We start from the raw sequence: 12,724 nt of genomic DNA, 5'->3' as shown, positions 1-12,724 counted from the left end.
GAGCACCAACCCCCCAAAGTGAAAACCCCCCCAAAAAAAAAAAAAAAAAAAAAGAAAGAAAAGAAAAGAAAAACAAGCTCTTTGGATCTGGCAGGTGGCGTGGTGGTTAAAGGCACTGGACTCCCACATGGCCGACCATGGTTCAAGACCCGGACCTGACAGCTTGCTTCCTTGCTTTCCCTTTCTCTCTTGCTCTGTTTCTGATCAAGTTAAAAAAATAATAACAGCAAGTGAAGTTAAAAAAGTAAATATTTTTAAAAAAATAAAAACAAGCTCCTCAAGTAAGAGATTGTGTTGAAAAGCAAGTTGGCATAACTCAGTCTAGAAATGGAAGAGAAGGATAAAAATATTACAGGGAAAAGCTTTTAAAAAATAATAGAAGGGGTCTGACTGAGATCCTAGCCTTAGAGAACACTACACATATACAAAAGATTTTTTAAACTACAAAGGACAAAAATAATTATAGAGACTATGTGAGATTTAGAAGGCAATCGTTAACCAACAGATTCCTAATTCCCGTAAAAGAGAACATAATAGGGCCTGCCTGTGGCATGGCAATAAGGATAGCCAGATCCCACATGGCCAATGGTACAGTTCGAGTCCTGGGCCCAGCTGTTTGGAAAACATGCCAGGTTCATGTGTGTACAAGGTCAACATTTGGAAAGGGAGGAGAAATGGAGGAGAAGGGATTGTGGCATGACCATTCCCCATGAGGGGTGCTTCCTCACTTCCTATCTCTCTCCAGCAAGCTCACACACCCTCTGGCAAAAATTTTTTAAAAAAGAATTTCTATCTATCTATATAATTATAATATTCTTAAGAAAATGCAAATTCTTAATTTTTAAATAATTGGCTCAGGAGAATTATTTTTAAGATAATGTTTTAAGGAAAAGAGCATTTACATAAAGTTAAACAGTTTTTTTCAGATTAATTTGTTTTTTTTCTTACTATTGTTTTAATGTTTACCCAGGACAATATAAGATGTATTCTTGCTTTATGAGATTAATATAAATGAGTGTTTTCCCATGTTCTCATGCATTGTGAGTACCTTAAAAATGTTAACCCCACCTGTTGTCCTTCTAATTTTCACACAGTTGTCATCACATATTTTAATTATGAATATAAAGTATAAATATAAACACTCCAGTGGATTGTTTGTATCACTTTATTCAGTTAATATTCATTTAGACACAACTACACAATTTACGCTTAATTTTCTGTCTGCTGTCACTTTGCTTACGCCTTTAATGCTTTCTTAATATAAGTCTTCTGGAAATAAACTCTCTCAGTTTCTGTTTTTCCGAAATTGCGTTTATTCATTCTCATTTTTGTGTGGGGTGTGTGCATATTGTGTTTTAGACAGGTGCATGCTACCGTGCCGACACTTTAGGAGGGGCCGGGAATTGAACCCAGGCCTCTCGTACGGCTTCAGCCTGCCAAACAGCAGAGTCCAGCACACATTGCCACAGCTGGCCTTTCATCTCCATTTTCGAAAAATGCTTTTTCTGAGTGTAGAATTATAAATTACTATGTTTTCCCTTCACTTAAAAGATACCATTTCTTTCTTTTCTGGCTTTCCTTGTTTCTACTAAGAATTGAACTAAGTTTAATTGTTGCTTATTTAAATGTAATCTTTTTCCCTCTTTCTGGAAGCTTTAAGCTTGTTTTTGTCATTTTTGTTTGTTTTTAAGTTTTTTGCCACAGGGCACCTGTACTTACAGGAGAGAGACAGAGTGAGACAGGAGAGAGAAAATGAGAATCACCCCTGAGGGGAATGGCCATGCCACAATCCCTTCTCCTCCATTCTCCTCCTGGGATTTGGGGCACACGCGCACATGTACCCTGCATGTTTCTCAAGCCACCAAGTCAGGGACTCCAACCGCGATCGGCCAAGTGATAGTCCAGAGCCTTACCCGTCATGCCCCCTGCTGGCCCCAGCTTGCTTTTGTCTTTTTGTTTCAGCTGTCCTTATGATAGGTGCAGGTGTGGTTTTCTTTGCGTAAGAAGAGCTCAGTGGTAGTCTGGAGTAAGGCCGCTGCTGGGACCCGCGTGCCTGGTAACCCCATTACTGACTCTGTGCCTCTACGTCCATTAGCTGCGGTTTTTTCTCTTGGCTTTTACCAGGTCATTTTTGTCTCCTCATAGGCCTTGCTATTTTTATTGTACGACACATTATAAATGAAATATTGTACAGTACCCTGTGGGGACCAGAACCTGTGATGCTGAAGTCCCATATATAAAATGGCATAGTATTTACCTATCGTGTGTGCAACTCCTCTCATATGCTTTCAATCCTCTCCAGATTATTAGAACATTGAATACAATGCCCAACACCACTTCATCTGTATGGATTCCGTGTAGTACTCAGGGCATGGCACATTGCAGCTTTGCTCTTTGGAGTTTTCTGGAAATTTGTTTTCAAATAGTTTTGATCCATGGTCAGTGAATTGTGGATGCAAAACCCATGGGGTGAGAGGCCGAGCATGCAAACGATAGGAGGCTTAGAATGAGGCTACTTTTCTGCAGAGAACTTTCATGCTTGATTTTGGTCGACAACTAAGCACACGGCCATCCCAAACCAATTCAATCAGGTGGCAAACTAACGTGGTTTGAAGCTAGACATCAGCATTCCCAAAGGCCAGCCTGGTTCCTGTTCATCCTGATTCCTAAACCGTTGCCCTTGTTGGTTCCAACTCCAAATGCTGCGTATTTACCAGAGTATCCCCTCTCTCCCCTCCGTCCTTGGAGACACCATCTCATGGAAGTCTGACTTTCTGAGAGGTGCGGAGGACTGTTTTCAGTGAACTCTACCCTTTGACCTTTTTTCTTGCAAAATTTTAGCAAGTCCGTCTGTGAAAAACTCAGCTTCTCGTTCGTTCACTTCTTCTCCTAAGAAGTCGCCAGTGCACTCACTCCTAACGAGTTCGGCCGAAGAGTCCGTCGGTGCTGTCACTTTGCTTACGCCTTTAATGCTTTCTTAATATAAGTCTTCTGGAAATAAACTCTCTCAGTTTCTGTTTTTCCGAAATTGCGTTTATTCATTCTCATTTTTGTGTGGGGTGTGTGCATATTGTGTTTTAGACAGGTGCATGCTACCGTGCCGACCCTTTAGGAGGGGCCGGGAATTGAACCCAGGCCTCTCGTACGGCTTCCGCCTTGCCAACAGCCAGCCTGCCAAACAGCAGAGTCCAGCACACATTGCCACAGCTGGCCTTTCATCTCCATTTTCGAAAAATGCTTTTTCTGAGTGTAGAATTATAAATTACTATGTTTTCCCTTCACTTAAAAGATACCATTTCTTTCTTTTCTGGCTTTCCTTGTTTCTACTAAGAATTGAACTAAGTTTAATTGTTGCTTATTTAAATGTAATCTTTTTCCCTCTTTCTGGAAGCTTTAAGCTTGTTTTTGTCATTTTTGTTTGTTTTTAAGTTTTTTGCCACAGGGCACCTGTACTTACAGGAGAGAGACAGAGTGAGACAGGAGAGAGAAAATGAGAATCACCCCTGAGGGGAATGGCCATGCCACAATCCCTTCTCCTCCATTCTCCTCCTGGGATTTGGGGCACACGCGCACATGTACCCTGCATGTTTCTCAAGCCACCAAGTCAGGGACTCCAACCGCGATCGGCCAAGTGATAGTCCAGAGCCTTACCCGTCATGCCCCCTGCTGGCCCCAGCTTGCTTTTGTCTTTTTGTTTCAGCTGTCCTTATGATAGGTGCAGGTGTGGTTTTCTTTGCGTAAGAAGAGCTCAGTGGTAGTCTGGAGTAAGGCCGCTGCTGGGACCCGCGTGCCTGGTAACCCCATTACTGACTCTGTGCCTCTACGTCCATTAGCTGCGGTTTTTTCTCTTGGCTTTTACCAGGTCATTTTTGTCTCCTCATAGGCCTTGCTATTTTTATTGTACGACACATTATAAATGAAATATTGTACAGTACCCTGTGGGGACCAGAACCTGTGATGCTGAAGTCCCATATATAAAATGGCATAGTATTTACCTATCGTGTGTGCAACTCCTCTCATATGCTTTCAATCCTCTCCAGATTATTAGAACATTGAATACAATGCCCAACACCACTTCATCTGTATGGATTCCGTGTAGTACTCAGGGCATGGCACATTGCAGCTTTGCTCTTTGGAGTTTTCTGGAAATTTGTTTTCAAATAGTTTTGATCCATGGTCAGTGAATTGTGGATGCAAAACCCATGGGGTGAGAGGCCGAGCATGCAAACGATAGGAGGCTTAGAATGAGGCTACTTTTCTGCAGAGAACTTTCATGCTTGATTTTGGTCGACAACTAAGCACACGGCCATCCCAAACCAATTCAATCAGGTGGCAAACTAACGTGGTTTGAAGCTAGACATCAGCATTCCCAAAGGCCAGCCTGGTTCCTGTTCATCCTGATTCCTAAACCGTTGCCCTTGTTGGTTCCAACTCCAAATGCTGCGTATTTACCAGAGTATCCCCTCTCTCCCCTCCGTCCTTGGAGACACCATCTCATGGAAGTCTGACTTTCTGAGAGGTGCGGAGGACTGTTTTCAGTGAACTCTACCCTTTGACCTTTTTTCTTGCAAAATTTTAGCAAGTCCGTCTGTGAAAAACTCAGCTTCTCGTTCGTTCACTTCTTCTCCTAAGAAGTCGCCAGTGCACTCACTCCTAACGAGTTCGGCCGAAGAGTCCGTCGGTTCCGCGTCGCAGTATCGGTCCACCAAACCCGTCCACTCACCTGACTCTGTAAAAGGTAAGAATGACCTGATGTCACCCAGGGCATTGATTGATTTCTTGTCCTGGCGATTTGCCACCTAGTTTCTGTACTCAGAATTAAGAAGGTGTTGCACTACCATTCTTATGTGCAAGTTCCAACTGATGCTGTGTAACTTCAGTGGGTCTTTCCTGAATAGAACAGCTGTTGGGTGTGCCCCTATGCAAGCCTTAGAAAATACAAATAGATATTATATGTAAGTCTTTTCTCTGACTTAAATAATGATTCCCCCACCCCCATTTTATAAGATTTCAGATCTTAAATATGCTGTGAGTGACTTTTTTTCCTTATTTACATTCGTTAAACTCTCCTTCAATTTCTGCTCCCCTCACCCTCCAGCATTTGCCAGAGGGAGACAGAGAGAGAAAGTGAGAAATCATCCCCCAAGGGAGAATGGCCATGCCACAATCCCTTCTCCTCCATTCTCCTCTTGGGATTTTGGGCACACACACACACACACACACACACACACACACACCTCCACATATCTCTGGTGTAATTGTTTCCAAGCCCCCAGGTCCAGGACTCAAACTATTGTTGGCCATGTGGGATCCAGAGCCTTAACTACCATACCACCCGCTGCCCCCCCCCCCCAAGTTTCTGCTTTTTTAAGTGCAAGTAGCTACCATATAAACTTGTCAAAAAAAAACTTTTCTCATTTTTGAAATTTTATGTTCACCTGTTACTTGATAAGACGGATGGGGACATGGTTTTAGAGGAAGTGTCTGGTTAATAAGTGGGTATTAAATGTACATGCTGAGTTGAGCCTGAAACGTCCCTCATCATGTATGACCAGGCCGAGTGGCCCCAAGGCTGCCCACCATCGTCCCCTTCGATTAGGGACAGAGCAGGCCAGTTGTGCATCTTTCTTATTCTTGGTCTTTTGAAATGCTGTGACACACCTCTAGATTCTAAAGAAATTACCTGGCGTACTATATGTTAGTGCATTTTCATTTCTACTGTCTTTTTTCTGCGTTTATGTCCTCTATTGATTTAATATTTTTAAATTTAAAGTATTACATTCACCTATTGGGCAGTGATTGTTTTAGTAGAACAATGCTGCTTGTTACCATATTAAAAAAAAAAATTGCTAGAGGGCATGTGTGCTCACCAGAAACAGATGGAGAGAAAACGAGGGAGAGGAGAAGCCAGAAAGCAGCCCCTGTGGGCGGTGACCGCGCTGCAATCCTGGCTCCTTTATTTCTCCTCTTGGTATTTTGGGTACATGCCCGGGGTGTTTTCGAGCCTCTGGGTCCAGGACTCTTAACTGAGCAGTTGGCTCTGTGGGATCCAGCCTTCCTAACCACCACACCAACAGGCCGACTTCAGGCATTAATTTGTTACATAGTAGCATGGTTTTGTTTTTGGTTTTTTTTTGAAGTTTGCTATAGGACATGTGTGCTCTCTAGAGAGTAAGACAGAGACACTAAAAAATCACCATTCTCCTCTCAGGATTTTGGGCATGCACGCACACGCTCCTTGGCATGTTTCACAAGCTGTCTGGGTGGGGACTCTGGCCACACAGTCAGCCATGCGGGATCCAGCCACCTTAACCTCCATGCCACCTACTGGCCCAGCATAGCATTCTTTCTGTTTGTTTTCCCTTATTGTCAGACACTCAGCAAACATCATATATTTCTATTTTTGTGTTGAAAATTTCTCTAAAAGATCTTCTCAATCCTCTTGATAAGACTTCTTGAATTAACATAATTGCTGCATGACTGTCTTTCATACTTATGTCTGTAATAAAAAGGGTGTTCTTCTGTTAGAAAAATGAGCCACCAAAAATTTTTTTTTCAATTATTTTAGAGAGATTTTTGCTATAGGTCACGTGCTCTCACCTAGAAAGACAAAGAGAGACAGAGAGACAGAAAGCAAGAATTCATCCCCCAGGGGGGATGGCCATACCACAATCCCTTCTCCTCCATTCTCCTCCGGGGATCTTGGGCTTGCATGCACACGTGCCCAGCATGAGTTTTAAACTGCTGGGTCCAGGACTTGCACTGTGGTAGACTTCATGAGAGTCCAGTAACATAACCATTACACTATCTGCTGGTCCCATCATCAAAAATATTTTTTCGGGGGCTAAGATAAACATTTTAATCTTCATATTGCTAGTTCAGTATTTTGAGTGTAACAAAACTTACTATACTTCCTAGAGCATAGTTTACCTGCCTCCAGACCTTCTTCAGTTGCTACTGCCACACAGCCGCTGGGTCCCCACCACTCCCCCCCATACCAGCCTCACTCAGGCGGCAGCTGTTAACATGGGCACCGGCCTCACACTCATTCGCCAGTGTCCCAGTGTCTGCATTAACGCCTGCTCTTCCAGGCTAATGGGAATACCTAGTTCCATATGAAAAGCTGTGGCTTATATTGCAGACTCTATCATTAAGCGCGGTGTATTCTGGCCAGCCCCATTTAATACTATGTAGCTGCGTAATAGTAAATAGATTGTTTGCAACAAAATCATATAAACTATTATTGGAATATTTAGATAAGATACATGTTTTCTTTATTTTAAAATAATGTTTTTAAAGTGCCGTTTATTTTAAAGGAAAAGTTGTTTAACCTGTAAATGGAAGATTTCTAGAAAAGAATAATGAATAGACTTTTAATATCACATCTAAGCAATTTTCTAATAGATTCACAGTCTCCGTCACTAGAAACAACAGGAAAAACATGCAGAAAGCTGCAGAACAGGCTGGAAAGCTTGCAGACTTTGGTGGAAGATTTACAGCTGAAGAACCAAGGTATGGTATGCATTTTGGCGAGATCTTTCTTGCTTAAAAAGAATGTTCCGCTTCCTTTCAGGTTAATCGTCCTATTTATAGATGCACTGAAATTCAGAAACCTCAGTGAAAATAGGAGAATCTGCACATGACTAACCCCTGGGTTACTTGTGTGCACCGGGGGGGTCACAATAGCCCCTCTCTAGTCTGGCTCTGATAGAGACGACAGTCCTGCTGAGCAGCCCCCATTAGACGCAGGCTTTGAGCGGCTCTCACAGTGGACATCCCCAGACATGCGCTTATCCCCGTTAGGTCTGTAGGCAAGCATTTGCGTGATGGCAGTTGGTAGCCAGAAGAGAGAACAATGGTGTTTAGTTGATGTCGCCTTTAAATTATCGTGTGCTATAAGAGACTGTGCTACATGAAGAATCACAAAATAAAATGACGAGCCACTTCTGAAAGTACTAAAGCCGTTTTAATGAGAAACCAATACAAGCTGCAGCTGATGGGCAGCTTTTGGGGCAAACATTCTTTTTGTCTTTTTTTAAAAGAGATTTTTTGCTACAGGGCCTGTCGGCTCGCCACAGAGAGAGACAGAGAGTCAGAAAGTGAGAAACTATCCTCCTGGGGGGTGGCCATGCTGCAATCCAATCTCCTCTTCGGATTTTGGGCACGCATGCACATACACCCTGTGTTTCAAGCCTCTAGATTCGTGACTCGAACTGTGGTAGGCCATGCGGGAGGGCAGTGATGTAACCATTCCGCCATCTGCTGGTCTCTTGGGGCATAACTTCCAAGCACAGTGGATCTGGGAGAGTTACCATATTTCATGCTTTTCTGGCACAACTTCACAAATCTAGGAGCCTTTGATAGAAATTCATTTTGGAGTACACCTGTTATTTATTTGTTAACTTATTTTAATGAGAGGGAAAGATGCAGGTATATTTTTTCGTCATGGTCCTGCCAGGTTGTGATCCTCCTCCTCCAGTGTCCAAGTTAGCTAGGATGACAGGCACACATGACCACACCTGGCCTCTTCAGGTTGATTCAGGATCCAAACCCAGGCCTTCCAATGGGCCCCAGCCTCGTGCATCAGCACCCTACCACGTGCACCAACCACTATGGCTGAGCCTCAGCTGTTACCCAGCTCTCCAGCCCCAGGGAATATAAATTGCTAATGAAGAAAAAAATATATATTTTTTCCAAGAACAGATCTTTTTTTTTTTTTGGAGAGGTTTTTGCTATAGGGCGCGTGCGCTCGCCAGAGAGAGAGACAGAGAGACAGAAAGCGAGAAATCACCCCCCAGGGGGGATGGTCACGCAGCAATCCCTTCTCCTCCATTCTCCTCTCGGGATCTTGGGCACACACGCACACTCGCCCGGCGTGAGTTTTAAGCCACCAGGTCCGGGACTCGAACCACGGTCGACTACGTGGGAGTCCAGCAACATAGCCATTACACTAACTGCTGTTCCCCCAAGAACAGATCTTTATAAAATAGATTTAACCTCTTTAATAATAATAGTTGCTGGGTAAGCAGATGGCATAGTGGTTAAGACACTGGACTCCCACATGGCCAACCGTGGTACGAGTCCCAGACCCGGCAGCTTGAAACTCAGCATGCATGCCCAAAGTCCCAAGAGGAGAATAGAGGAGGAGGGATTGCAGCATGACCACCACCCCTCCCCCAAGGTGATTTCTTGCCTTCTTTCTTCTCTGTCTCTCCCTGTGTCTCTGGCAAGTGCACACGCCCTGGAGCAAAACTCTCTGAAAAGAATAATAATCATTGTGATTAGTGTTTATTGAGCACTTCCCACCTCGTGCCAGGCCCTGTGCTCAGGGAGTTTTCCTCATGGGATCCGCACAACGACGCCGGGAGGTAGCTGCTGTGACTGTGTTATTTGAAACTGAGGAAACCGATGGTAAGAGCACATCACTTAGCCAAACAGCCAACCCTAAGTCATAACATAAGCAGTGGGACTAGGATTTATCCCTGCAATTGTTGACTACAAAATTTGCATACAAGGGACATCAGAAAATTCCATTCCAGGAAAAATGGAATTTAAGCAGTTTATTTTTGTGCAAAAAATTTTTTACAGCATCCCCTCAATGGGGTGTGGTTATATCACAATCCCTTCTTCGTTTCTTCATCTTGAGGAACTTGGGGTACATACCATACACATGTAGACCGGCCATCTTTTGAAGCCAGTAGGGACCATATTTGAACTGTGGTCAACCATGTGCAATACAGCTCTTTTACACACAAGGCTATGGGGCTGGCCCAAGGAAAATACGTTATCTTATTGGCCCTGTTTTTATTCACATGTTGAGTTCTGAGTTTATCTAATTTAAGCCACCTCGTAATAATCCATATGGAAGAAATGCAATGTTTGTTTACAAAATACGAGCTTTTTTATTGGGTGTAATGTCTGGATAGGATATCTCTTTGAAATTCTGAAGCAAATATTTATGTAGAGAATTATGGGGGTGTTATCAAAACTTAAAGTGCATGCCAGCAGGTGGCAAAGAGGTAAAGACAGCTGGATCCCAAATTACTGACTGCAGGATTTGAGTCCCAAACATGGTGATGTGAAAATCATGAGTGTGTGTCCAAGATCCCCAGAAGAGAGTGAAGAAGGGATTGTAGCATGACCATCACCCCAGGGAGGGGGGTGATCTCTCTCTTTCTCTCTGATGAGCGCGCACACCCAATATTAAAACAAAAACTTAAAGTGCACAAATCTTTTGACTCGGAAATTTTACTTCTAGCAATGTATTCTACATGAAATGATTATATAAATGCATGAAGTTGAAGTTTAGCCTACAAAAATATTTATTATAGCATTCTTTATTTAAAAAATAAGGAAGCAGGGGGCTAGCAAGTGGTGTGGTGGCATGGCAGGGCACTGGACTCCCACATGGCTGATCATGGTTCAAGACCCAGACCTGGCTGCTTGCTTTCTCACTTTCTCACTCTGTCTCTCTCTGGTCAAATTTAAAAAATAGTAATAATAAATCAAATTAAGTAAATAATAATTCTTAAAAAAAATAAGGAAGCAATCTTACTTATTTTTTAACATTTTGGTATGCTCATGTAATGAAATACCATGCAATTATGAGTTGAACTAGAAAAGTGTTAACATTTTTGTTTAAGTGAGAAAAGTAAACTCCAGGACAATTTGTACCATGTATTTCTATTTTTGTGAACAAGATTTTTGTACGTGTATGTGTAGATTCTACCAAACCAGGCACAGCAATGACCTCTGAGGGATAGGGAGACTTGAGCGGAGCAAGGGAGCAGAGGAAAAGGCTGACCTTGAATTGTAAGTGAGAAATCACCCCCCAGGGGGGATGGCCATGCCACAGTCCCTTCTCCTCCGTTCTCCTCTCAGGATCTTGGGCATGCACACACACACGCGCCTGGCGTGAGTTTAAGCCACTGGGTCCGGGACTTGAACCGCGGTCGGCTACATGGGAGTCCAGCGACATAGCCATTATGCTAACTGCTGGTGCCTAGTATTATTTTTTAATCTGACCAGAGAGAGAAAGGGAAAGTGAGAAAGCAGGCTGCCAGGTCTGGGACTCAGACTTTAGTCAGCCACGTGGGCATCCAGCACGTTAACCACCATGCCACCCGCTGGCCCCTGTCTGTACTCTTTTAAGTGTTGAATTTTTTACAGTTAGAATGGGTTATCTTTTTTAGAGAGAGATTTTTACTATAGAGTACATGCACTCATCAGAGAGACAGAGACAGAAAGCCAGAAATCACCCTCCAGGGAATGACCACACCACAATCCTTTCTCCTTTCTCCTTCCAGGATCTTGGGCACACATGCCCAGCGTGAGTTTAAGCCACCAGGTTCAGGACTCTAACTGCAGTCAACCATGTGGGAATCCAGAGATATAACCATGATGCCATCTGCTGGTCCCAGTATGTGTTACTTTCATGATTACCATGCTCACTTAAAACAACTGAAGGGTAAAGATTTACAATTAGGTCTGTGTCTCAACTCTAGCCTTTTTCAAAACTCTGCTGATTGGGGGACCAGCAATTAGTGTAATGGCTATGTTGCTGGACTCCCACGTAGCCTACTGCAGTTCGCGTCCCGGACCCGGTGACTTAAAACTCACGCCGGGCGCGTGTGCGTGCGTGCCCAAGAATCCAAGAGGAGAACGGGGGAGAGGGGATTGCAGCGTGGCCATCCCCCCTGGGGGGTGATTTCTCACTTTCTATCTCTCTGTCTCTCTCTCTATCTGGCCAGCGCATGCGCCCTATAGCAAAAACCTCTCTAAAAAAAAAAAAAAAAAACCTCTGCTGATTGCAGTTTCTAAGCTCAGAGTGCACCTTCTATATTAGCAAGTGGGTGTTTTGAAAAATCGCTTAATAGAAGTTAAAGCCCAAATGGATTTCGCTGTTCTAACTTTGTCTTATCAACATTTCCAGCAATGTCTTCAATGATCAGAAATCAGGAAAAGAGGATACAGAAAGTCAAAGACCAGGAAAAAATGTTACTAAAATGACGCACTGCTTGCCTATTCTTGACAAAGGGATGATGCCTAATTAATTGTGGTGTTACTTATAATTAACGCCTTGTGTACGTTTCTCTTTTTATGTGAAAATTTAATAAAAGGTAGCCTGTCCTATAATTCTGTTTTGAAACAAACTACTCTTGAATGTTCTTAGAGTAAAGCTTAAAGCAGCACTAGCTAGATCTGAAGGTATTCACGCATACAGTGTAAGGTATTACTTTGTGCTAATTTCAGTGTATTGGAATATTCTTGGTTTTTTAAATTATTTTTATTGGTCCGGAGACAATAGTTGTTTTGTTTCCTTCAGTTAAATAACGAATATCCAGCAGGGGCATGGGGCTGGTGCAGTCGGAAGCATGGTAATTAAGGCATGGGATCCCACAAGGCTGACTGCACAGTTAGAGTTCCAGACACGGCAGCTTGAAAATCCTGCCGGGCACGTGTGTGTGCCCAGAGTCCTGAGAGAAGAATGCAGGGGCCAGGAATGTGGTGTGGTCATCCCCGCTGGGGGGTGATTTCTCGCTTTCTGTCTCTCTGTCTGTCTTTGTCTTTCCAGTGAGTGCATGCGCCCTATGGCAAAAATCTTTTTTTTTAAATATCCTAAGGGGAAAACTACCTTCACGGCAGTAAAAGATATGGTATAAAGCCAGGCCAGAAGGACAAACTCCAGCCTACCACAGGGACTCCTCTGTGACCCTGAACTCAC

At 43.4% G+C, this 12,724-nt stretch overlaps 1 protein-coding gene across 1 annotated transcript in view; it reads left to right on the top strand.

Moving 5' to 3' along the window:
• The window catches only part of CCDC158 (coiled-coil domain containing 158), a 72,005-nt gene extending 59,870 nt beyond the window's left edge, over positions 1-12,135 (top strand). The window contains exons 22-25 of the mRNA XM_027769746.1: positions 2,842-2,915; positions 4,654-4,738; positions 7,413-7,512; positions 11,933-12,135. Of these exons, the coding sequence (XP_027625547.1) occupies positions 2,842-2,915; positions 4,654-4,738; positions 7,413-7,512; positions 11,933-12,053 (380 nt within the window). The 3' untranslated portion in view covers positions 12,054-12,135. The remainder of the gene's footprint in view (positions 1-2,841; positions 2,916-4,653; positions 4,739-7,412; positions 7,513-11,932) is intronic.
• Positions 12,136-12,724: the final 589 nt, after the last annotated feature.

This window comes from Tupaia chinensis, unplaced genomic scaffold, assembly GCF_000334495.1.
Source record: "Tupaia chinensis unplaced genomic scaffold, TupChi_1.0 Scaffold000086_1, whole genome shotgun sequence".
Lineage (NCBI taxonomy): Eukaryota > Metazoa > Chordata > Mammalia > Scandentia > Tupaiidae > Tupaia > Tupaia belangeri.
Note: the sequence above shows the minus strand (reverse complement) of the source record. Positions and strands in the feature narration are given on the sequence as shown.